The sequence below is a fragment of the Furipterus horrens genome, unplaced genomic scaffold (assembly GCF_987537825.1).
Source record: "Furipterus horrens unplaced genomic scaffold, mFurHor1.1.pri manual_scaffold_1, whole genome shotgun sequence".
Taxonomy (NCBI): Eukaryota; Metazoa; Chordata; class Mammalia; order Chiroptera; family Furipteridae; genus Furipterus; species Furipterus horrens.
Window position 1 is genome coordinate 166,206,934 of NW_028327171.1, and position 27,604 is coordinate 166,234,537.

A 27,604-nucleotide genomic window follows, 5' to 3' on the forward strand; every position below is an offset into this window, starting at 1 on the left:
AGAGTCCTACTCCTAAGAGTGGGGTATCACTTCAAGAGAAGTGATCTCTTGTCTCTGCCCCTAACTCCACTGAAGCGAGGCAGCGGTTCTTCCAGGGAAAAAGGAAAGCTGATAGAACAGGAAGCTCTGTTCTCCACCTAAGGGTACTGACTTTATTTGAGACAGGAAGTTCATTCCTAAGGGTAATGTCCAAAACTAGGGAGATCTTGGGGATGAACACCTAAAATGAGGCTGGTAGATAGTTCTACGAAAGGAGTAGCAGGCAACAAGCCAAAGCACAGAGCAGGTAGGAGTTTAACAAAGAGAACTAGGCAAAGAGAAAGGCAATACCCCTCTTGGGGAAAGCACAAACCTCAAAGGCTGGAAACACTCAGCTTCTGCAGAGACAGAACTTAATACAACCAGAATTCAGAGCAATTTATGCCCCAGGATGTTAATGAAAACAATAGAGCAATCAGCTAGCAATTAGTGAAGGCTGACAGCTGAGTGTGACAATAATAGAAGTGACCAAATGTTTAATGGGGAGATCAGGGGAAGAGACAAAGGAACAGACCAAGAGCAAAGCCATCTCTGGTGGTCAGGGAAACTGAGCAAATGGCTTTGAGAGGGCCCAGATGTTGGATTCAACAAAGAGTTCAAAGCAGCTATTATAAATATGCTCAAAGAACTAAAGGAAACCATGTTTAAAGAATTAAAGGAAGGTACTATGCCAATGTCTCATCAAATAGAGGATAGCAATGAAAAGGTAGAGATCATATGAAAGAGTCAAAAGAAAATTCTAGGGCTGAAATACATAATAACTGAAAAGAAAAATTCACTACAGGGCCTAAACAGTAGATTGCAGCTGGCAGAAAACTCAGAATTAGTCCTTCTGGATACACCAGAGAGTAATTTGAATCAACATGAGGAAATATGAGTGCCAGTAAAGACAGCGTAATCATACATTTCTTCCCCTTGCTTCTCTTAACTGACTTCAAAAAGTCGCACATAATTGTACTGAAATGTAATATATTTGATAATAATAGCACAAAGGAGGCAGGTGGAGACAAACTTGCCCAACTTGATTGGAGTAAGGAAATGATATCAAATGGTAAATCAAATTGTTACAGAGTGGGGTCCCCAAAACTCCCCAGAGCTCGCGGTTTGTGGGTGGGGGAGGGGGCTTAGTGGAGCACAGCCATTATTCCTAAGAGATGCCTTTGCATAGCTATGGCTGGTAGCTAGTGTCTTAGTTATGCAAATAGCTTTGGTTTTTCCAAGCTGCCAAGGAGATGGGAGGGGTTTTGACGGTAAAATGGTGACAAAAGAGCTTACAGGGCCTGTGCAAGGTTCTGCTGATGGCCAGAACTGGTTACCACACCCACTGCGTCACAGGCCATGGTCAGGGATTTAAAAATAAGGCGGCAGCCATTTGCAGGGGGAGAACCATGTGGTTTTGAAAGGGTGTGGAGCCATGCGGTCTGAAAGAAGGAAAGGGAGGCTATTCGGACTGGGCTGGTAAGAAACCTGGCCTGCAGCTGGTGCTTTAATCATGTGGACTTCGGTGGACCTCAAGCCGCCAAGAACTCTGCTTTGCAGACCAGGACTTTATGAATTTTTCTGGACTTCACCATGATCCAGTGCAACACAGCACGTGTTCTCCTGGGCTGTTATACAGAAGCTGATGACATCGTACCCCAGATCATGAAGGAGAGAGCTGACAGGTAAGAATGGGGAACTTCTGGGCATGTTTTTGGCTTACAGCCTTTTGGGGAGCAAGGGAAGTGCTGGGTCCCGTGGGAGAACAGGACTCTGAGCTAAAGTGCTCACCGCCCCCCCACCAGGTTGGAATATTGTAAATAAAGACCTGTTTTCGTCAACACTGATTTTTGGGTCTTACACCAACGTGCCAAGGGAAAGAACCCCCTTTTGCTCGGTACCTAAATCTACAGGAGGAAACAAAGATAATCAGAAATGATAAATAAGGTTAGTCTAAAACCTATAAATATGTATGTTTTACTTTCTATATCAACATTACATAACAATGTACTTTGGAGTTTGTAATATACAGCATCATGTGTAACAAAAAAGGGGAGGATGGAATAGACTATATGAGACTAAAATTTCTATGTAGATTCTGATAAATTATGATGTACACTATAAATCCTAGAGCAGCGATTTTTAACCTTTTTCATCTCATGGCACACATAAATTAATTACTAAAATGTTGCAGCACATACAAAGTACATTTTTTGCTGATCTGACAAAAGAAAAGGTATAATTTTGATTCACTCACAACGGACAGCTTTGTTGCATTAGCTGTTGTCATGTTCTGTTTTGGCAATCCAAGGGAAAAGAGGTCAGCGCCCCTGACTAAGTAGTCAGGTACTGCCAAGTTTTAAAAATTCTTGTGGCACACCAGTTGAAAATCACTGCCCTAGAGCAATCACTAAAAAAATAACTCAAAAAATAAGTTTAAAAATCATTAAAGGAATTACAATGTTAACTAGAAAATATGCAACATATGCAAAAGAGGGCAGTAAAGGAGGTCGTCGTCGGCAGCCGTCCGTCTCGAGAGACGATGGTGTAGCTTCTTAGAGTCTATCTGCACCACCGAGAGTGGCTGTGCAGTCCAACTCGGGAGTAAAGGAGGTACAGCGGAACAAAAAGATGTGAGACACAGAAAACAACAAGGAAGATGGCAGACATAAATCCAACCATATCAATAATATTAAATGTGAATGGATTAAACACTACAATCAAGAGAGCTAGGCTGAAGAGTTGGATTAAAAAAGATCCAACTAGATTCAAAGATAGAGACTGGATAAAAGTAAATGGATGAAAAAAGACACCATGCAAACAGCAACCAGAAAAGAACTGGAGTGGTTATACTAATATCAGACAGCCTCTAATATGTTTTTAGAGGTGTAGAGAAACATGTTATAACAATTTAAGGGCCAATCCATCAGTAAGATATAAAAAATTATAAGTATACATGCTTATAACAGAGCCTAAAAATACATGAAGCAAAATCAACAGAATCAAAGGGAGAAACACACAATTCAACGACAGTTGGAAGACCGTGATACCCCATTTTCAAAAAACAACTAGAACTAGACATAAGACTAACAAGAAAACAGAAAAACTTAAACAACGCTATAAACCAACTAGACCTAACATACCTAGAGAATACTCCAAGAACAGAATGCACATTCTTCTAAAGCACACATGGAACATTCTCCAGGATAGACCATATATGCCAGCTCATAAAACAAGCATCAATAAATTAAAAAGAACTGAAAGCATACAAATATTCTGACCACAATGGAATTAGAAATCAATTACAGAAAAAAATCTGGGAAATTCACAAATATGTAAAAATTAACATGCTCCTAAATCACCAAGTCAAAAGAAGAAATCCAAAAGAAAATCAGAAAACTCTTGAGATGAATAAAAACAAAACTTATGGGATAAAAATAATTGAATCCTTAAAAGAAAATTTATAGTATAAATGCCTACACTAAAAGAGAGAAAATATAAAAAAATGTTTTTATGAACTTGAGATACTTCTTAAATGCCATTAAGAGAAAGAAAAAAGAGGCCACAGAACAAGGGGAAAATGTTTATGATAAAAAAAATAAACGGTGCTTATGCAAAATACAAAAAGACGTCCTTCAAGTAATTACTTTTATAAAGACAACACAAAAAAAAACTGACCAAAGGATTTGAACAGACACTTTACAATAGATATCCAAAAGCCAGTAAATTATGAAAAAAAGGTAAATGTCTTAATTCACAAGACAAATGAAAATTAAAACAACAAACACCATCTCACATCCATCAAAAAAGCAAAATCAAATACTAACAATTCTAATTGTTGGTAAGGATATGCAGCAATGGGAACTGTCATACACTGTTCATGGGAAAGTAAACTACTGCAACCACTTTGGAAAACTGGCGGCATCTACTGAAGGTCACATACACCCATGCCCTATAACCTAGTAAATTTACTGTTAGGCATAATATACTCAACAGATAGCACATGAAGAGACAGGTATAAGCATGTTCATACAGCATTATTGGTAACAGGCAGGAAGCAGAACAATCCAAAGAGCCATCAACAGATTTTATAAATAAACTGGGGTATACGCATACAAGGTAATATTATAAAACAATAAAAATGAACTACAGTTACAGGAATTAACATGGATGAATCTCAAAAACATGCAGAGCAGCTAGAAACAAAACATACTGTGTGAGTCCATTTATATAGTTCAAGAACAGGTAAAACTAAGTCAGGATAGTGATTGCTTTGGGGAGAAAGGAGAAGGTAGTAACTGACTGATGGGGGCAGGGAGAGGGTTTCTGAAGTGATGGCAATGTTCTGTTTCTTCATTAGCAACAGTTATACAGATCATGGTTTATAGCAATTCACTGAGCAATAATGTGTGGTTTTTCTGTGTTTATGCTTCAATAATGAAAGGCACAGCACCATATAAAATTTAAAAATAAAATAAATTGAATCACACTAAAATTAGAGTAAACTTTAGAGAGCAATGACTTTTTTAAAAGTATCCTTAAAAATAGCACAAGGAAAAAGTGGTTATTAAATTTAATCAAAGTATAAAACTTTATACAATGGAAAATATACAGTATATGAAAAGAAAAAAGAAAAAAACATAATGAAGAATATTGTTCCATCAACTATAACAAAGATCGACACCACAATCATATATTCTAATACCTAAGATACAGACTTCAAGAAAATTTGGCTGCCCTGACCGCTGTGGCTCGAATTGGCATCATCATCCTGCAAAGTGAAAGAAAGGTCACTGGTTGGATTCTTGGTCAGAGCAAATGCCTGGGGTTGAGGGTTCAGTCCTGGGGTGGGGCAGCTTGGGGCGCACATGAGAGGCAACCCATCAATGTCTCTCTCTCTCTCTCTCTCTCTCTCTCTCTCTCTCTCTCTCTCTCTCTCTCTCTCTCACATTCTCCCTTCCTTTCCCTCTCTCTAAAAATAAATAAAATACTTTTTTAAAAAAAAGAAAAGAAAATCTGGCAATGAACTTCTGATACAAATTTTAAGTTCAAGCTCACTTGCAGTCAAGGCATACCAACTGAGATGAAGATATCATTTATTAAATTGAAGGAAAATTGCCTAATTCCCTTCTCTAGGGAATACTTGGTTCACACCCTGTGACAGAAATACAATTGCCTCCCTTCCTACTTTTCTTTTTTAGAGAACTTCATGGAACCAGAAAGGGGTGCTCTATGATCCACAAAAGAATAGTGCTACTGTGGTTCCTGAGTTTCCACTTTGTCATTCCGTCCCCTTGAGGTCTAACTGGGTTCTAAGGGATACCCAGCTCTACGTCCTTATAATAATTAATCAGTTTTGCTTAAGTTTGTTTCCAGCAACCAATGACCAATGAATAGCACCTTGATACAGTATTTATATGCTGTAACTATATTATAGTTCTTCTGTTTATATCAGAAGCTGAAAGCTGGCAGGCAACTCATATTGTTTTATCTGATCCACTGTTTTTAAAAAACATAAGTTAGATGTTACAAATTACAGTCTTCCTGAATAGACTGTGACCAAGCTCCTAGAAGGAAGGGAGTCTTTCTTATATATCTTTATTTTCCCAGTGCTAGACTCCAGGTTCAGAAATACTTGCTGAATGAATAAAGTATACCAATAAGGTTTCTACAAAACTCCAAAGCTCTGACAACTGACTCATCTCTGAAAGGCAATAATAAACTTTGAAATCCTAGTAAATCCATTGGAAAAACATTAATGACAATACATATTAAATGACACCAAAATATGCATATCCTTTTGCCCAGTTAGCCAAATCATTGAAATATATACTAAAGTAACTCAAAAGAAAAATGATTATATGCCTAATAAATGCCACAGTATTATACAGTAAAAATAAATAAGACTAACAATTATAATTAAGGTTTGGTATAATTAAGGTTTGGCGCACCTGAAGCCAAGCTGTATTGACTTTGTCTTTCCCTTGGACCCTTCAGCTGCGAAGAGAGGGGGGGTCTGCTGCATGGGCAACAGCAGACCCTCCATATCACCCTGCCCAGGCTCTGTAGCTTCAGTTTCACTTGAGAGGACACTCCAGCGTCATCGCAAGATGTCGACTCAACACGGGAGGAGACAGATACCGGTTATAAGCTCATCCGATTGGCGAAGGAAACGAGCGCCAGGGGTCTCCTCTGACGGTGGGAGAGGTCATCGCACCTCACTGGACAGCTACCGTCTCGCCATGGCTCGCCTGCCCCACTGGGTGCGTGGGGATCAGAGAGGCGCCTCTCGAAAAGTGGGCCACAAAACACCCGCACCAGTTAATTCCAAGCAAACAACAAGAAAGAAGCCTCCGGCTCTTCGCCTCGCTAGCTGGAACATCAGGACCATGTGCCCCGGACTTACTGCAGACCTTCCGTGGATCAAGGGTGCCAGGAAAACCGCTGTCATCGATAGGGAACTGGCACGACTAAACATCGACATTGCGGCTCTACAGGAGACCCGGTTGGCCGACAACGGAACTATCAGAGAAACCAACTACACCTTCTACTGGCAAGGGAAGTCTCCGGACCAACCAAGACAGCACGGTGTTGGGTTCGCTGTGAAGAACACGCTTGTTAACTCCATAGAGCCACCCACAGGAGGCACAGAGAGATTACTTACCCTCCGATTGTCAACAACTTTCGGCCCAGTCAGCATTCTTAGCGCGTATGCCCCAACCCTCTGCGCCACCACCGAAGAGAAAGAACAGTTCTACCATGCACTGGACGAAGCGTTATCCAAGATTCCCAGAAGTAACGCTCTCTATCTCCTTGGAGACTTCAACGCAAGAGTAGGAGCCGACCACATGGCCTGGCCCACCTGCCTCGGAAACTTTGGGAGAGGAAAGATCAATGAGAATGGTCAGCGACTGCTTGAGCTTTTGTGTCACCACGGCCTGTGCGTGACAAACACATTCTTCAAGTGCAAAGAGATCCACCAGGTGTCATGGAGGCACCCCCGCTCCCGTCATTGGCACCAGCTTGACCTCGTCATCACCAGAAGAACGGATATTGGCAGCACCCTCCTCACCCGCAGCTACCACAGTGCAGACTGCGACACGGACCATGCCCTCGTGGTAAGCAAGGTGCGCATAATGCCGAAGAGGTTGCACCACTCCAAGATGAAGGGTCGCCCACGCATCAACACCAGTTGTGCCAGCAACCCAGTTAAGACCCAGCAATTCATCAACAAGATGGAAGATGCACTCGGCGAGGGAGTGGCGGCAGATGACATTATCGAATCCAATTGGCCACGTCTCCGCGATGCCATATACAACTCCGCCATTATTGCTTACGGGAAGAAAGAGCGGAAGAACGCTGACTGGTACGAGGCTCACTGGGAAGAAATGGAACCCGTGATCGAGGCTAAGAGGAAGGCCCTACTGGCTTACAAGGTCACGCCCACTCCCAGTACACTTCAAGCTCTACGGGCTGCCAGGAACAAAGTCCAGAAGACCGCCCGCCACTGTGCCAACACCTATTGGCTAAACCTGTGCAGAAGCATTCAGGAAGCCGCCGATATAGGCAACGCACGAGGAATGTATGAGGGTATCAAGAAGGCAACAGGCCCAATCCCCTCCAAGATCGCCCCCCTTAAGTCCAAGACAGGTGAGGTCATCACTGACCAGGAACAGCAAATGCGGCGGTGGACCGAGCACTACCTCGAGCTGTACGCAACGAGGAACACCGTAACAGACACTGCTCTTAACGCCATCCCAGACCTACCAGTCATGGAGGAGCTAGACACCCCACCTACTGCGGCAGAGCTCGGCAAAGCCATCGACCGCCTCGCTTGCGGGAAAGCACCAGGAAGCGACGGAATCCCTCCAGAAATCCTAAAGAGCGGGAAACCAGTCCTGCTACAGCCGCTCCACCATCTACTCTGTCGCTGCTGGAAGGAGGGTTACATCCCCCAGGATATGAGAGATGCCAACATTATCACCATGTACAAGAACAAAGGAGACCGCAGCGACTGCAACAACTACCGGGGCATCTCTCTCCTCAGCGTCGTCGGCAAAGTATTCGCCCGGGTCGCTCTTGCCCGCCTGCAGACCCTTGCTTCCCGCGTCTACCCAGAGTCCCAGTGTGGCTTCAGAGCTGGCCGCTCAACAGTGGACATGATCTTCTCCCTACGCCAGCTGCAGGAGAAGTGTCACGAGCAGCATAAACCACTCTACCTCGCCTTTATTGACCTCACGAAGGCGTTTGATCTGGTCAGTCGAAGCGGACTCTTCAGCTTGCTACGGAAGATTGGCTGTCCACCACATCTGCTTGCTGTGGTCATGTCCTTTCACGACAACATGCACAGCACGGTGTCCTACAACGGCGCAACCTCTGAGGCCTTCCCAGTCAGCAGCGGAGTAAAGCAGGGCTGCGTCCTCGCGCCTACGCTGTTCGGAATCTTCTTCTCCATGCTCCTCCAATACGCCTTTAAGGACTGCAGCGAGGGTGTCTTCATTCACACCAGATCCGATGGCAAGCTCTACAACCTGGCCCGTCTACGAACCAAGACCAAAGTCAAAGAGGTGCTCATCCGTGAGATGCTCTTCGCCGACGACGCAGCTTTGACATCACACTCCGAAGAGGGACTCCAACAGCTAGTCACTTGCCTTTCCCACGCATGCAAGGAGTTCGGACTAGCCATCAGCCTGACGAAGACGAATGTTATGGCTCAAGGCACAGGGACTCCCCCATGCATCACCATCGACGGATACACCCTGGAGGTTGTCAACGACTTCACTTACCTCGGGTCCACCATCTCGAGCTCTCTGTCAGTCGACTTGGAGGTCAACCGGAGAATCGCCAGGGCAGCCACAGTTATGGCCAGACTGAACCGGCGAGCGTGGAACAATTCCAGCCTCACTGAGAAAACCAGACTGCGCATCTACCAAGCCTGCGTACTCAGCACTCTCCTCTATGGCAGCGAGACGTGGACCACCTACGCAAGGCACGAAAGGAAACTCAACAGCTTCCACATGAGGTGCCTGCGACGCGTCCTGCATGTCGCCTGGCAGGATAAGGTCCCCAACACCGAGGTGCTGAAGCGAGCCAATATATGCAGTTTGCATGCAGTTCTTAGCGAGAGACGCCTCAGGTGGCTCGGCCATGTCAAAAGAATGGATGCAGGCCGTATCCCCAAAGACCTCCTCTACGGCGAGCTAGCAGAAGGCAAGAGGATGACAGGGCGCCCAAAACTGCGGTTCAAAGACATCTGCAAAAAGGACATGACACAATGCTCCATCAATCTCAACACATGGGAAGTTCAAGCAGATGACCGCCTAGCCTGGAGGCTCGCGGTCAGGCAAGGTACCTCACGCGCGGAGGCTGCGCGCAACGAGGAGGCGGTCCAGAAAAGATCGAGGCGGAAGCAGCGTCAGCAGCAGCAGCAACAGCCATCTGCCTTCACCTGTAACAAGTGTGGCAGGGATTGTCACTCCCGAATCGGACTGCACAGCCATTCTCGGCGGTGCAGATAGACTCTCGAGAAGCTACGCCATCGTCTCTCGAGACGGACGGCTGCCGACGACGACGACGACGGTATAGACATTAACTGAGTTAGTATACATTCATTTAAAGGATAATTATGAAAAATGTGCAATATGGAGTCATGTTTAGATGAGGGAATATTGCCTAAATGTTACTTTTCAATGATTCTAATATGAGCTTGTTTTTCGGTGTTATTTGCCGGGGGCTGGGGGGGGGGGGTCAGGGAGGAGAAGGCCCCTGACACAAAAACACAATGCAGGCCCCTTTTATAATTTTCAGTGCAGTGCTTTAAAGCATATTTCTGCATAACAAAGATAAAGCATAAACACTGCTAATCCAAATCTACTGCTTGTCACTTGCTTAAATGTTATAAGCGTGTCTCATAAATTTGATCAATTCTCAAGCCATAAAAAAATTATAAGAACTAAAATGATGAAAGCAGCAATTTAGAACACCATTTGAAATTTGCCTCTGTCAGACACAATTCTGCTAGAAATCCTCAACAGTCTACGGAGATAATCCATGCAGGTTAAGTATGCTCAGGACATATAAGACCTTTATCCAAATAGTACTTGATCCCTATTCTTACCATTTAAAAAAGAAAAAATTAAATGGTAAAGCATCATCATATCTACATATAATAGTAACTGAGGCAGAGTTGCCTTCAATGCCCTAGGCTCAGTTGGAAACTACTCTGTCCAGCAGAGGTTTCACAACCACGGTGGAACAAATTTATCCAGGACACTGTATTTTGTCTGGGGGGAAAGGGAGGCGGCTGTTCCCTCTAGTGGAGAAAGCGCAAGACCTCCGTTCCTCATGCTTTTTATTGAGAAGAGTATGCATGGGAGATACAAGGTCAAAATTCATCAATCATCAGTAGCTTTTAGGTGCCTGGATTACAGCTGACAATAACAGGTTACATGCACCAGTACAGAGGGCACAGTGACCAGTCTGTGTCAGGGTCTATTAAACATCTTGATGCCACACTGGCATTAGGTGCAAGGTTTCATACATTCCTTGCTGGAGATTGTTTATACTTAACTAAGAGATAAGAAAAGCAGAGCAAATTCTAAAGCATAAGAAGCATGCTTTAAATCCAATTCCCATGGAAACCCTCTGAGTAGCCTTCAGTCTTGTCTCCTGCACAGCCTTCCAGTGAGACTTCTAGGAAGGGAAGGCTGGCTCATGGCCAGTGCTACAATTCCTGAAGCCACAAGGAGCGGTTCCCCACAAGTAACAGTTAACACATACTGACTAGTTAATGTACCACAAATTTCCTATTTAATTCTCGCAGCCCTGTGAAGTAGTTAGTATTACTATCTCACCTAACAATCAAGAAAATCTATGGGTGAGGCACTGAGGTTAAGTTACTAAAGTGGCAAAACCCAAACTGGAACCCATGTCTAACACATATGTGCTTGTAACTATTACTTACATTGTTATGTTACACTAACTTTTTAACACACATGGTACTGAGATCCAAAAACTAAATATAAGGTTGTCGAATAGGTCAAAGTAGGGAGACATTTGGAGGCAAGAGAGTAGAGGCCAGGGTCTTGCAGCGTGCTGCCGCTTATTAGCCTTTTGGTTTTGTGATTGTTTAAAACTTTAAAGTAAAAACAAAATATTTTAAGTACAAGAGTAACAAATGCCCAGAGAGGTTATAAGAAAGCATTTGGTCATTTAGACTGGATACATGTTCAATGTTAGGTTTGCAACTCTTTGGTTAAGTGCAAGGCTTAATATTTAAGCCCAGTAATTCCTAGGATGAGTTGAACTCTACCTAGGTCAAAAACTGCATGCCCGTTTCAGTCACTGATGGTATATGAGCTGAATACAACCCTTCAAATAATAACCTGCCCTAAAATTGTTTCATACTTTTTGCCCTGAAAAGTCTATCACTGGGAATCACTTTAAAAGAATTTTTAAAGATATTCATTTTATCATTACTTATCGTAGACAAAATAAATTAAAATTAAAAAGAAATAACCTAAATAACTACCTATAGTAGTAGTTGTTCTTGTTCAACATGATCCCTTTCTCAGAAAAACTACCACTCACCTAATCTGTGTGATTTTAAGGGGACTGTCAATCCTGGCTTTCTGTGGGTTCCCCCACTCATCCTACTGACAGCCATAATGGCTACCTTGTCATACTTCATCACCCAGGTCCTGATGACTGGTTAAGGAATTGACAATTAGAATAAGTAAGCCTCAATCCAGACCTGGTATGTGGACATCAGAATAGAGAAGCTGTCTTTTAAGTGCAATTGCTAAACTAAAAGGTATGTCTGAGACTCCAGAAGCAAGAGCCTAGAAGAATCAAAAAATGGGGACAAAGAAGCTCAATGCCATTATTTGAGACCTTGGATCTAAGCTGTTTCTAAAGCCATTTCATCCTCTTTCATACATAAAATTCCCAGTTCTGTGAACCAATAAATTATTTTTATTTTAGCAAAGCCTGTATTAAGTTTTTATCACAGGTAAGCAAAACAGTCATGACTAACACACTACCTACAGAAAATGTAATCATTTAATTATAGTACAACCATTCAATGGAATAATGTTAACAGAACAGTGTAACTGTTACTTAATATGTACTCAGGAGCCTAGTCTGAATCATGACTCTGGTTCCATATTCTCTATGTGTCCTTGGGTATGTTACTTAATCTCCATGTACCTCAATTTTGTCATCAATAAAATAGGGACATAATAGTACTTATTTCATATGATTGTTAGAAGTAAACAAATTACTATTTACAAAGTGCCTTGAACCTGGCTTAACGTTTTTAAGTACATATATTTTTTTAAATAAATGAGATGTTTAAAAAGTAACAAATTTGACTAAACTATATAATTATAGTGATGCTTTTAAAAAACCTGTGAATACAAAAAGGAAAACCTATTTTTTTTAAAGAAGCAAGCACACACAATTTATTAAAAAAAAAAAAATACATGCCTTAGATATCATGAGAGACAGGATGAATCTGACTGGCTTCACACAAACCCCTACGACCTTCCCCAGTGCACTGTATTCATCTCAGATAGAAAGCACATACAGTGTCAAGTATGCAATCATGAAATCACTCAACATATCACACTTAATACCAGCACTTACCAAGTTAAACGCTTAAAGAACATAAACCTAGAAGTTTGTCATTCTTTCCAGATAAATTAGTTTCCAAGAAAAGGCAAAAATTCATGAGTAAAATCAATTCTTTTTTTAAATTAATTTTATTTATTTATTTTTCTCTTTTTAGAGAGAGGAGTAGGGAGAGAGAAAGAGTAACATCAATGAGTGATCGGTTGCCAACCAGGGACCTGGCCCGCAACCCATTCAAATTCTTTGATTCTCATAAGATCTACTAAAAAATACATGTTACCAAGGGATTTCTTTTGTATTCAATAAAGTAACTGGAACTAAATGTTTGGAAAAAATACCACTTATAGATTGAGCTTCAACAAAAGCCATCTCAATTTTGTTCAGAGCCTTATGCACCAGGTTACAAAGCCTCCTCAATAAGTGAACTACTCTTGTATGGACATTGGAAAATTTTTGTTCAAATTCTAATGTTTGTTATGGTTGTAGTGGCCTTATGAGGTCAAAATATTAACGTAAATGATATTACAATTTAGGTTAAACATGAAAATAAGATTTTTCATTGGTGTACCTCTAACATTTTCCAGAAAGTAGTAAAATATCTGAAAATACAAAATATAAGTAAGGTTTGCACAGCTAGTACAACTTTCTAAATTGGGTTGCTTGGCTTTGGATATTTTGTGTGTGGGTGTGTGTTGGTGTGTGTGTTTTAATCTTACCTTTACATATGTATAAAAGTCATGTAAAAAATTAATAAAGGTTTAGACGTAAACTGAATGAGCTAAAGGACTGGTTAGTAAATTAAGTTTGCTTAGGAAGAACAACTAATAAATTACCCAAAACCAAATTTCTGTATTTTAGACACTATATCCTAGCAGTTAAAATGCAGATTTTGTTCAAATCTTAGCACTAGCATTTACTATGTTGTGCCACACTGGGCAAGCTTCTTCAGATCTCTGTGCTTCAGTTCTATCATCTGTTCAATGAGAATAATTGTATGTATCTCACAATTATGAGACTTAAACGAATTAACATGTGCATACAGTAAATTTCAGCTATTATTGTACTGCTATCCATATCACTCTTTAAAATATAATGTACCTAAGAATTATTAAAATAAGCATCTTCCTGATTCTGAAATATGTACTATTAAGATATATAATCACTTCATTTTAAAGAAAACAACAATTTTCAACAAAACTTTTTGTTGGATGCCAACTCTATAAAGGACATCCGACCTACTATGTACTAAAAACACTCTAGACCACCTTCTTATGCCACGCACAAGAATAAATTCAAAATGGATTGAAGACTTAAACATTAGACCCAAAACCATAAAAAACCTAGAAGACAACATAGGTAGTAAAATATCAGACATTGCTCATAGCAATATTTTTTCTGATACATCTCCTCAGGCAAGGGAGACAAAAGAAAAAATAAACAACTGGGACTACCTCGAACTAAAAAGTTTTTGCAGAGCAAAGGAAACCATCAACAAAATAAAAAGACAACCCACTCAATGGGAGAACATATTCATCAATACATCTAACAAGGGGTTAATATCCAAAATTTATAAAGAACTTATAAAACAACACCAAAAAAAACAAATAATCCAATTAAAGGATCTGAATAGATACTTCTGCAAAGAGGACACACACAAACATGGCCAACAGACATATAAAAAGATGCTCAACGTCACTAATCATCAGAGAAATGCAAATTAAAAAACCACCGTGAGCTATCATCTCACACCTGTCAGAATGGCCATCATTAGTAAATCAACAAACAACAAGTGCGGGCAAGGATGAGGAGAAAGAGGAACCCTGTTGGGGGGAATCCAGACTGGTGCAGCCACTGTGGAAGGCAGTGTGGAGATACCTCGAAAAATTAAAAATGGATCTGCCTTATGACCCAGTGATTCCACTTCTGGAAATTTATCTGAGGAAACCCGAAGCACTAACTCAGAAGAACACAAGCACCCCTATGTTCCTTACAGTCACCAACATAATGGAAGCAGCTGAAGTGTCCATCAATAGATGAGTGGATAAAACTATGGGACATTTACAAAATGGAATACTACTTGGTAGTAAAAAAGAAGACTACCCTTTGCAACTGTATAGATGGACCTGGAGAACATTATGCTAAGTGAAATAAGCCAGTCAGAGAAAGACAAATAGTATATGATTTCGCTCATATGTGGAATCTAATGAACAAATTGAACTAACAAGCAAAACAGAGACAGACTCATAGATAAGAAAGCAGGATGACAAACTCTGGTAGGGGTGGGGGGATTGAGAGTGGAGGGATCAAGCAAAAAGGATCAAGGACTCATGGACGTGGACAACAGTGTGGTGACTGTAGGGGGGAGGAGGTATAAGGCGGATAAATGGTAATAGTAAAAATACAATTAAAAAAGGTTTAAAAAAAACACAGTCTCTGAATTGCACATAAACTATAAGCAACATAAATAAAACCATAACCAAAGGGAGCATGATGGAGGTGCTATGAAGTAAACAATCCAACAGGACACTAAGTAACAGAGGCACCTAACTCAGAGGGGCAAATAACTGCAGAAATAATTTCTGATGAGCAATCACAATTCACTTCAGAGCACCACATTATTGGTTTACATAATTTACATAGTTTTTAATATATTCAAAATAGTGTTTCAGAATGCAGATCATTAAAAAAACAAGATCACCCACCACACTACTTATCATGCTCCTAAATTCAAAAACCTTTTGGTAAGAATGAAGGTGACTACCCTCTCTTAACAAACCAAAGGTCACATTGCTTCTTCAAAAGCACTTCTTTCACCAGTATACAAACTTTCCTCCACTTAATTATATTAGGACTAATGTCAGAAGAATAACATTTTTACGTAGTAGAAACTGTTGATAACCTCAAATCCAATCCCCTCCTTTTACAGGTGAAAAGAAGCCACAAAATATACCAGAAAAGGCACTAAGTTGAGAGTCAGACAACTGAATTTTGGTGAAAACTCTCTTACAATAAAAGCCTAGACAAATTAAGTTTCCTCATCTATAAAATGGAGAGGTTTCGACTCACTTGCTTCCAAGGCCACCTTCAGCTCTATAATTCTAACTTTATGAAACTGAAGCAGAGTTAAACAACTTGCCCAAGGTCACATAGCTAGTTAATGACCAAGCAGAAACTACATTTGGATTCCAACTACAATCAACAATGCATTTTCTCATCTGTACAATACTGTTTCTTCTACTATATAACAGTATTCCTCTAAATTATTCTAAGATTTTTGAAAATTATTAATGAGTATGAAGGATTTCATAAAACTAAATGACTTACTCCTATGGCTCTTCTACAGAAAATGAGCTTTAGATTGAAATGGAACAAGTTAAGTCTCCAGCTGTGTGTCACTTACTACACTTATTAAGTTAACCTCAAGAAAGTTATGGGAATTTATGCTTAATTTCCCGCCTCCTAAATCTAACTTTTCAATCCAACTCACAAGAGATTATGTTCCATTCCATATAAAATTAAAATGTGAATTGTTATAGGTAATGGTAAATATTCATCGGCAGCCGTCCGTCTCAAGAGACAATGGTGTAGCTTCTTAAGAGTCTATCTGCACCGCCGAGAATGGCTGTGCAGTCCGACTCGGGAGTGACACGGTATCTGTCTCCTCCCGTGTTGAATCGACATCTTGCGATGACGCTGGAGTGTCCTCTCCAGTGAAGCTGAAGCTACAGAGCCTGGGCAGGGTGATATGGAGGGTCTGCTGTTGCCCATGCAGCAGACCCCCCCTCTCTTCGCAGCTGAAGGGTCCAAGGGAAAGACGGAGTCAATACAGCTTGGCTTCAGGTGCGCCGCAGGAGTTGCCGGTGTTGACTACAACGTCAAACCGCCTTAGGGACTCCGGCTCCGGATTTTCTGTCGGGGTTTACTCCCTTAGCCTTTCCCCTGAAGAGGTATGCCGCAAGGCAGCGGAGGTTTTTTGGAGTCAGAGTTTTCCTTCTCTGATGTGCCCTGACTGGTAGATCGAACCAGCGACACTTAGCTCGCAGGCCGACTTTCAATCCAGTGAGCCAAACCAGCCAGGGTAAATGGTAAATATTAGATGTATAATTATATGAATAAGATGAGAATTTAAATTCTTCATTTTATATATATCCTTAATATGCATTTTTTAATTCAAGAAAGATCAATATAAATACTTTTCCTTCATGTGCCCTCTTTTCAGACTCTCTAGCTTTAAAACTATTAGAAGAGACTAAGTATATTCCTTCTGCAACCACATAAACAATTACAAATAGAAGACTATACAGATTGTTGACAGTTTCTACCAAAAATGAAAATTAGCCCTCCAACAGTATTCTAAAATTCTGTACCTAAATATATTACAACTCTACTAAACTGTATCATAAACGTTATCTGATTCCCTAGAATGTCTTCAAAGCTTATTATATTTCACAGGGAATTTAGCAAGATTTCAGGAAGACTGATAGCATTGACTCCAGAAAATAAAGGAAAAAACTTTGGAGGAAAAGTGCAATAAAAATGCAAAATAGTAATAAAGTCAACAATAGTTTCATACTCATTTAAGAGAATATTCAAAACATTCATGGATATATAAGCAGTTTAACTATATTTAGAGATTTTCAAAGAATCACAGAATGCTTACATTTTTAAATTGGATGGGGCCTTAAGAAACTTAATCCAATAGCACCCAAAATAGAATCTACAGAATTTATCTCTGCCTCCCCCTAAAATGTCCCTGTAGTCTGCTTTAAATTCTTTTAGCTAAATACTTCAACAGGCAGTTCTTGCCATTGTTGGATAGGTCTAGCTGCGGTACAGTTCTTACATTCTTGTCAAAAAAGTATATGAATTCAATCTATGCCTTCCAAACTTCCATCTGCCAGTGTACCTTCTAAGATAACAATAAATTTATTCTCTTCTATTTGTGCTTGAAATACCTGAATGAAAACAGCTAACATACTTCCCTCCCTTTAAGCTGTCTCTTCTTTAGGCTAAACGTAAGGTCCACAGATTTCTTGTTGGCCCTGAAGACATTTCTGGAATACAATGTATTTCCACACTGCAAATAACCCTTTAAAAAAACTGCCACTTGTCGAATTTTGGTGTAATATTTAAAATGAGTATATATAACTTCTCAAAAAAATTATTAAAATAGCCCCCCCCCCATGACATATCTATGTGAAGCTGGAGTCTCTTCACATTACCTCAGTCAGAACAATCACAACAAATTTTTGAGAGCAGAAGCAAAATTCAGCTTTTCTAGTAAGTCAGAAAGTAAAGTGATCTGTAAAAATATAAAATGATCCACTAGTTTCATTAAACTTGTTTTCAAATATTTATTCTAAGTTTAAAAACCTGTTAACATGTAAACAGCTTATTTTTAGATAAATATTTTTGAAATTTCATTTCTAATATAGTAAATATCAATGGACATAGCCCACATAAACAAAATCTCTTTAGAGTCCTCAATAATTTTTAAGGGTAAAAAGGTCCTCAGACCAAATAAGCTAAAGCAAGCTTCTCAGGGGCAGACTCCCAGACCTCTAACTATCCTGGGTTTCTTTCTTTTCTCTCCTCTAATATGTAAATGTGCCTCTGAAACTGTCTCCATCTTGATACTTGGGAATTCATATACGCAATTCCTGTTAGCATTAGTGAAATGTGAGACTATAGCTTCAGGATGACTATATAGCCCTAGAGAGGATTAACAACATTTTAACTTGCATGCTAGCTGGTCAGAAAGAAATATACCTACCTACAGCATATCTATTCATGAGCTAGAATCCTTAAACATACAACCCTATCATCTTTCAGTCAGTGACTTCAAGAAATTAAAGGGCCATCTGGTACACCTTTATTTTTAACATCTCTCTACAGGTATTAGTCATCTATAGAGTCAGATACTTTAACTCTTCAATGTAAGGGATTCGGTCTATAAATATGAACAGAAACAGAAAGCAATAGTTTAATTATACTGTGATATTATCTTTTTAACCAAACTACTTTCAGTATTTACATAAAAGTAAAACCAATTTTCATATCCAGTGGGATGAAACAAAAAATAGTAATTAATTTGACTCAGGAATAACCCATTCAAAAGTACCCATGTACTAAAATGCAAAAAAAAAAAAAAGCAACTGCTTGTCTAGCCAATATAACACTAAGTTTTGAGGCCTCAACAAAGCAAAACTGACACTTATTTGAAAACGTACTTAATTTCTTAATTTCCCACCTCCTTAATCACAGGGTTATTAAAACATAAAACACGATAGAGATCACAGGTTTAAAAGATTCTATGTGAAATCAGTAAATACATTCTGCAAATCTCTCAGAAAACGTCAAGATAGGAAAAGTTTTGGGTTTTGGAGGCTCCCAAGAAAAACATAGTAGTCTACACTGTCTTATACAAATTCCTAAATTCTAATATATTCCTAAATCATGTAATACTTAAAAGTATATCTGATTTGTAATTAAGTAAAACTACAGGAATATGATAATAAGAAAAGGGTGAGAAAGTGAGGTAAAAGGCCCAAATACAGAGCATTAAAAACAATCAGCTTATAATCTTTTGGTTTCAAATATACCAAAACTTCAAAATAACTGACTTCTACAGCTACTTACAACACACCTTTTAAAACAGCCCATTTTCAAAGTTAAGTTTGCATAAAAGTTCATCACATATGTAAATAACCTTTATATGTACAAATATTAATGTGTATATCTCAAGTTTAAAAATAGTACATTAAGTTGGCTCAATTTTTCAAGGTTTGTTCTCTCCTTGATACGTATATTCAAGTTCCATTTGTAATAACAATTCTTACTAGCAGTCACTAGAAGTCAAAAACTCTCAATTAACATTAATGCATACAACATACTACAACATATACCTGGAAAAGATGCTCAACACTTGTTAAAATAAAAACTGAGATCCCACTCCACAGAAAATGTCTCCATCTTGATACCTGGTGCTTAGTATAAGCAATTCCTGTTAGCGTTAGTGAAAGATGAGACTATAGCTTCAAGGTGAATATAGTACAGCCTTAGAGAGGATAAGTTTTAATCTGCATGTTGGTTGGTCAAAAAATGTACCACTAGTTTAGGTTACATAAACATCTACTGTAATTTAAACTGCTGGGGAAATTCTGGTTATTTGGAAATTCAAGCTAAATTATTCCAACCCCTCAAAGTATTCAAACACCAGGAAAAGTGCAGAATAGTATAGAAGTTTTTAAAACTAAAGTTGAAGTAACCTCAAAAACTCAGTCTAGATTTTGCAGCCCCCAGATTACTAATACTGATAACAGGTGTCACTGGTGAACAATTCAACACTATGTCCTCAGTATCTATACAGCACCTAGCTTACAAAAATGGCTCAATATATATTTGAGAAATGAATGATGCATGAAAAAAGGTATAGCCTTAAAAAAGGAATCTTTCCCAAGACCATCATTTACTATCACTCATTACACTATATCATTCATAACATTATCATTAAGCATCTTAATGAAACTACAAAGTAAAAGCTCAAAGCGCCAACTGCTTGCTCTATTTACAAAACAGATTTTAAAACATTCATTTACAAATTTTCAAATGCGAAGAAAACCACCAAATGAACTGAATTTGAGTTAGTGGATAAATAAACTTTTATCTTCTAATAATCAGAACTCAGCGTTGGGGGTGAGATGGAAAGGGGAAAATGTCAATGAATTCAGCATGGTTAATGGATGCCATAAATCAAATCTTTCCATGAATTTTCTAGAGCAAATTCATGCCAATCTTGAAACCTATTGTCACTTTCACACATGCTCACAGGAACAAAATGACAAAGAATGCTATGCCGGAACCAGTGGATTCAGGGCACAAAACACTTAACAATTGTCAAGGCTCTTAGTAAAAACTGACAGATATTTTCAAAGTAAATTAATCCCACCGATGCCTACATAAATCAAAGCTCCTGGTTTCTTTAGATGATTCACTAGACTATTGAACTGCCAGACGATTTTTTTTTTTAAGGTGGCTACAATCTCCTTGTTTGACACAACTGGGAGTGAACAACCCATTTTCCAATTGCTGATGAATAACGCGCAACGTTTTCCAGACAAAAGAGCGTTAAACACGATTCCATGCACATTTATTCTTCTCCCATAAATGCGTGTTCTCCCAAATTTCATTTTATGTGGTATACTTAAAGTTAAATACAGCAAGTTGAAATTTTAGTCAAAAGCATTCCGGTGTCTTACTAGCTGTGTAAGTGCTACATCTGGTGGCAGCACAATCGCGTGCAAGAAGCCAAAAACTTAGAAAACAATTGCAACCGATCTAGTGTGTGTTGCAGTAACCTTTACGCAGATATTTCCCACAAAACCCACGACCCTGTCAGAGAAGAACAGCAGCCTACTTGCAGTAACGAGATAACGTACAACCACATAGGAGGTGATGGCGAAGGAAAAAAAGTTGCAACCATCTGAAGCGGTGGTTTTAAAAGCCTGCCCACCAGACAATCTACCCTTCAAATTGCTCTAGGGAGCCAGGCAAGGGATCAATGTCGGCTTTGATCATTTCAGCGGCTCTCCCCAAAGGGCAGAGACCCTGCAAACGAGGGACATCCTCCAGGTCCTGAGCAGCTAAGCTCGCAGAGCGAGGACCGCCTCTATGGGAGGAGTGCGCGAGGGAAGGGGAGGGGGCTCAAGGATGAATGCTTCAACGGGAGGGAAAACCCACCAGAGACCGGAGGCCAGGAGGTTAAGAGTACTGAGTGTACTAGCAAATGGAGCAGAAAAGGGCTTGCGTCCGGGGGGTAGGCTTCCCACCCTAGGAAGACTGGCTTCTAAGGACCCCAGACGAGTCTGTGCGCCCCGCCTCGCCCCGTCCCCTCCAGCCAGCGCTCACCCCCTCGTCCGTCTCCTCTACCACCCGCGAACCACCACCCACAGCCAGCGCACTACCTCCCCGGAGCCGGGCCGCCTCGTGTCCACCTCGCCACCATCCCCCACACCCCGGGGTCCTGGGGAGGAGACCGGGGGTGTGCGGGGTCCCCGGCGCCGGAGGGAAGGCCCTCGAGCGGGCGCGGGCGCGGGCGCGGATGCGACGGCGCTTACCTTCCCTGGGCCTCCCGGATGGCGGCGTGTGATTCAGCAGGGACCTGGCCGCCGCCGCCGAGCCCGGGGTTGGAGACGTGGAGAGCTGGGACCAAGATGGCGGCCCCTCCAAACTTCCACTGCTACTTTGGACACTCATCAAGCTACTTTCTGGGAACCCGACTCCCCCCCTGCGACGGCAGCGGCGGCAACGGCGGCAACTGCACCGGCACCCGCCTCCGTCATGGCGGGGGCCGCGCTAAGGGCGAGCTAGAGAGCGAGGGCAGGGAGGGGAGAGTCAAGGGGATGGGGGAAGGAAGCCGAGTAGGAGGGAGGTGGAGAGGGAAGAGGTGAGGGGAGGAGAGGGGACGGGGAGGAGGAAAAGGGGGAGAAGCGAGGGAGCAGGCAGGCGCGCCGGAGAAGAGGCGGAGGGAAGGAGCGCAGCGGCGGAGGCGTCGAGGGGGCGTCCGCCGATGCCGGCGTCCGAGCGCAGGCGGAGCGCGGGCTGCGCCGGACGAGGAGACTTCCGCGGGCGGAACCTGCCAGCACCTCTGCAGTGCGTCGGCCCCAGGCGTCGCCCGGGTGGCGGCAGCCGCGGGCAGTGGGTGGCGGCTGAGGCGGCGGGGTAACCTCTGCATCAGTTACAGTCGGCGGCGGCGTCACGCGCCGCCTGTGCAAACACTATCGCGAGGCTCCTGCGCCTCCGGTAGCGGCGGCCGCTGCGGGAGCAGACATGGGGGAGGGACCTGCCAGGGGTTGGGAGGGTGGGAGCGGTGTGGGGAGGGAGGAGATGCGGACGACCCTGGCGCACCCGTGGATCCTGGCGCAGCGCGGGAGCCCTGAGTCGGCGGACTCACTTGCACAGGGGCCGCCTCCCCTCGCCGGCCGGAGGGAGGCGCGCCCCGCACGCGCCCCCACCGCGCCGCTCTGGCTCCCGCTCCTGCTCCGCTGCCACCTGACTACCCCTCTGCCGCGGAAGCGCGCCTGGATTCCGACCACACGCTGCCTGGGGAGAATTGCTTCTCCTCTCGCTGGGCTGTCGTTTGTCGGGAGTTCGATGTGATCATTTCTCAAAATGGAACTAAAAAGTTGAGAGTTGCTTCTTCCTTACCCATCTGTACTGTGCAAAAAAAGAAACACAAAAGAACAAAACTGCGTCTCCCCGCCTGCAGAATGGGAGTAGCTGCCGAATAAAAGCTAAAAAAATAAGTTGGAGGTGGTGTGGAAATAAAGCTTTATGAATGTCTTATACAGGAGAGAATCTTTACCAGTGTTGTGTACCATGTGTGGTATATCACTTCTTTATTTTAAAACAATACGTGGAAAATCTAAACAAATTAGATTACCGAATTCACATATTTATGGAAACTACCCAGTGTTTATCTTATAGGAGAGGGTATGGTTTCTAGAAAGTTCCGATTTGTTTCCAGTGCTGCTGCTGAGTCCTGACTGCAAAACTCCAAAGCAAAATAACAGCATTTGCTTAAATGTGTAGATATAGTGTAGCTTTTTGCACATCCACACACGTACAAGACACACCAGGGACTGGACATCTACATAAAAAAGCAGTCTAATGGTTAAGGAAAAAATACAAAGTTATTGCCCTCTTAAAAAAACTAAATTGAATAGAACAACAAAAAGATGATATAGAGCAACTGTACAGGCATGAGGAAATGGCATGATTACCAGGGGGACAAACGTGTCATTTTTATTTTTATGACTCTGCATTTCTCACAGTAATGTTTTGTTCAGATAAACTATCGTACTAGAATAGAACTTTTGTTGTCAGTTATCTGCAGAAGTAATTTTAGTTTTCTTATGCTTCAGATTCTTCAGTGAATTTCTATCTTGTTCTGTTTTCAAACTTAATAAGTAGATTTCACAATTTAAACAACTTTAGTGAGATATAATTGACATACAGTAAGTGCACATATTTAAGGTGTACAATTTGATAAGTTTTGACATGCACACCCTGAAACTATTTCTAAAATCAAGATAATGGGTGTCTCCATCAGCCTCCAAAGTTTCCTATACCCTTTTGAGGTTCCTCTTCCATTCTACCCCCATCCCAAAGTAACTACAGATCTGCTTTGCGTCACTTAGATTAATTTGCACTTCCTAGAATTTTAGATAAATGGAACCACACAGTTTGTATTCTTTTGTCTGGCTTATTTTACTCAACATAATTATTTAGAGATTCATCTACTTTGCTATATTTATCAATAGTTCATTTCTTTTTATGGCTGAATATTCCCTTGTGTGAATATACCGCATTTTGCTTATACATTCACCTCTTGATGGACATTTGTTGTTTCCACTTTTTTTTTTTACATGCTTTCCTTTCTCTTGAATACATACTTAGGACCTTACCATTAGATTTTTTTTTTTTTTTTTTTGCCGAAGTACATACACTAGAAGGGGAAACAGTTTCTATAACAACATGTAGGTAAATGTATGTAAATATGCCCTTTCAGTATTTTAAGAGTTAGCTTAGTCAGCTGATTGTGGTGAAAACAGCACAGGACAGGAAGGAAATCAAGAGATCTGAGTATTAGTCTCAGCAGGTAACGATTCTTCATTCAATTTCCTCATCTACAGAAAAGAAGTTAGAGTCACTCACTAGGTGATCTCTAGAGCTCCTACCAATTCCAAGACTTAATTCAGACTCAGCTCCTCTCATTAGACAGGTGCTAGGTTATCTTCCTCCCAAGTCTCCTCAGAGCTTCTGGTTATCTTTATACCAACCTTGATCACATTGCATACAGACTACTACTTTTATTTTAAATGGTAACTAGAGGACCACAGCATATACTTAATCGAATTACTTTAGCTGTATTTTTGTTATGAATGCTGCCAAGGAAGAACAATTAAATGATTGATTCTTGCTTTCTTGTAGCTTAAGATAAAGATATTCAACACTTATAAAGAGGCTACTGCAGGTAACTAATTAAATAAACCGTGCGTGGCTTAGCCTGAAAATGGAATGTCATACCATCACTTAAAATCATGTTTTCAAAGAGCACTGAAAATGATAAAATTTTCACACTACAGTAAATGAAAAGGTGCATATGGTCCCGATCTGTAAGTAAATATAACAAATGACTGCATGGATACACCCCCAAAATTAATAATGGCTACAATGGGTTGTGAGATTACATCATCATTCTTTCCTCCTTTATGCTTTTTCAAATTTTGTACAATGAGTCATGTATTTCTTAAGTAATTTAAGTTTAAAAGGGGCCTGAACATAAGTTATGCGAACACATAATTTTATAAAATGATTATGAGTAATGAAAACTTTTAAGTGGTAAGTAGTGGCTCCCCTATACTTCTCACATCAGTTAGTACATAGGCACTCAAAAAAATGTGTGGTAAATAAATGGGATGCTTAGAGTGATATTTTGCACAATAGAAAGAGATATAGAAAAGTCAGGAGAGTCCTGATTCGGATAGAAAGGAACACCTGCCACTCTGTGATGAAGGAGAAATTTCAAGAAAAGGAAGAAAAGATGATTGGAAACAGGTTGTGGCAAGCTTTCTTGGGGAAGCATTTCCAACTATGTTTATTAGACTCCTTTCTATTTATATATCATAGTAAAAATATTTACAAAGCATCCAATATTATAAATATAATAAGTGCATTTTATACCTCTTAACATTCAATTCCTTCTATATTTGAGGAACTAATTAATACATAAGCCTCTTCCCTCTAAACCAACCAGAAATGAGCCCAGAGACTGATGAAATGTCCTTTCTAAGTACTCACCCACACGGTGGAATGCTGGAGCCAGTTCACACTGCTCAGGGAGCAGGGAGTGTACATCTCCCAATTCGGTTCAATGATGTCACATCGGTAGCTTGAAATTGGCCGCAGTAAGGGTATTTATGACTTCAAAGTCAGCAAAAGCTACAAATCTGGACTTCCTCACCAGCATACCACTTTCTCATAATACATAGATCATTGCCTTATTGTCCTCTATTTTCCCACCTTGGCTAAAACCTAAGGAGAGCAACGACATTGTCTGTCATGTTTGCAGTTGTATTTCCAACATCTAGCACCTGCCTGGATACAGTCGGTGCCAACTACATGTTTGTTGAACCAATCAATTACCCACATAGCTAGCTAGTCAGCAAGCACTTGAGCCCCTTGAGCGAACCTGCTGGTAAGCAACTGGGTTGACCACTGTAGCAGAGGAAGGAAGGGTCAAATACTCCACCACCCCCTCACTTTTACCCTGCATTGCCCAATGTTTGTGATTTGGTAAAGTTTATTGACCTTGTCAGAGTCGCCAGATGAAATATAAATTTTGCATGGACCAAAAAAAATTATATGTTGTGTATGTGAAATTCAAATTTAACTGAGCATTCTTTATTTTTATTTCCTTAATCTGGCAACTGCAGCAGAAAATAATTAATGAAGTATTACCTCGTAAATTGAAGCTATTTTGACCTGACAATTCCATTCTAAAGAATATTATCTTAGAGGAACTCTCATGTGTGCCAGGAGATAAGAACAAATGTATCTGTAGCACTACTTACTGTTCATAGCAGCCCAAAAATGAAACCACCCAAATGTCCATCAACAAGAGAATGGATAAACAGAGTTATGTATAGTCACACAATAGGATACTATATAACAATTAAAATGCTCACGATCATAGTGCTAATTTAAAAGAACAAATTAGAAAAGGGTGAAGTCCTTTTGATTCCATTTATAACACATTCAAAAACATTCAAAACTAAATAATATATTGTTTGGGAATACATATGTGACAAAACTAGAAAGAAAAAAGAAAAAGGAACGAGAAGCCCAAGTCAGAGCGGTTACTTCCATCAGGGAAAAGGGGGGGATGTGTTCATGGAGGACCCAAAGGGGCTTCAAAAGCAATAACAAATGCAATACTTGTTAAATTGGGTGGGAATATGTTTGTCTTATTCTTTTTAAACTCTATGAATATATTAGATTTACTCTTATACATGTGTAATGTTACATTACAGATGTTTAGGAAATGAGGAGTTCTGGGCCTTTTTTATCAGAGTAAACTAAGATGCCCACCCTGTAGCCACTGCTTGCATTCACCCCCAGACTTGATTTCTTTCTTTGTCCAAATGTATACACACAAATAGGTGCTCTCAAGATGCCTGCCCTACCATCATGTCACCTCAATAATATATTTTTTAATTTTTTAAAATTTTATTTATTTATTTTTAGAGAGAGGGGAAGGGAGGGAGAAAAAGAGAGAGGGAAAGATCAATGTGTGGTTGCCTCTTGCACTCCCTTAACCAGGGACCTGGCCCACAACCCAGGCATGTGCCCTGACTGGGAATTGAACTGACAACCCTTTGGTTTGCAGGCTGGTGCTCAATTCACTGAGCCACACCAGCCAGGACTTAATGATATTTTTGATAGATGCTTAGACAAGTGACTTCATTGCATTGGATTATGAAGAATTCTCATCTCACTGAGTTTGTTCTACCTGCCCTGCCCAATTACAAAGCTACTGCTTGAAGATTTAGGTTTCCAAATACCTATAGAGGTAGTTCCAGAGTTTTGTACATAATAGGCTAGGTAACACTTCCTCCCCTCTCTTGCAATGGGAATGGTTTTCTTCAAGTTATCAAATCATTGCGGGGGGTGGGAGGGCTTGGTCTATACATAACAAAAACTGGAATTACTGGATTCTCAAACTGATTCATTTCCCCTAAGATTAAAAAATTACAGTTAACTTTAGAAGAATATTATCTCCCTCGAAGTGCCCCAGAAGCTGTCCTCCAACCTGTGTATTACAAAATATTTACAAAAACAAAGTACAACAATCAAACAGTGCTCATATAGCAGATTTAAAATCAACAGTGTATTA

General features: G+C 40.8%; 1 protein-coding gene across 1 annotated transcript in view; it reads right to left on the reverse strand.

The window, feature by feature from the left end:
* The window catches only part of TLK1 (tousled like kinase 1), a 144,735-nt gene extending 122,323 nt beyond the window's left edge, over positions 1-22,412 (reverse strand). Inside the window, exon 1 of the mRNA XM_090280678.1 lies at positions 21,765-22,412. Coding sequence (XP_090136804.1) covers positions 21,765-21,903 — 139 coding nt within the window. The 5' untranslated portion in view covers positions 21,904-22,412. The remainder of the gene's footprint in view (positions 1-21,764) is intronic.
* Positions 22,413-27,604: the final 5,192 nt, after the last annotated feature.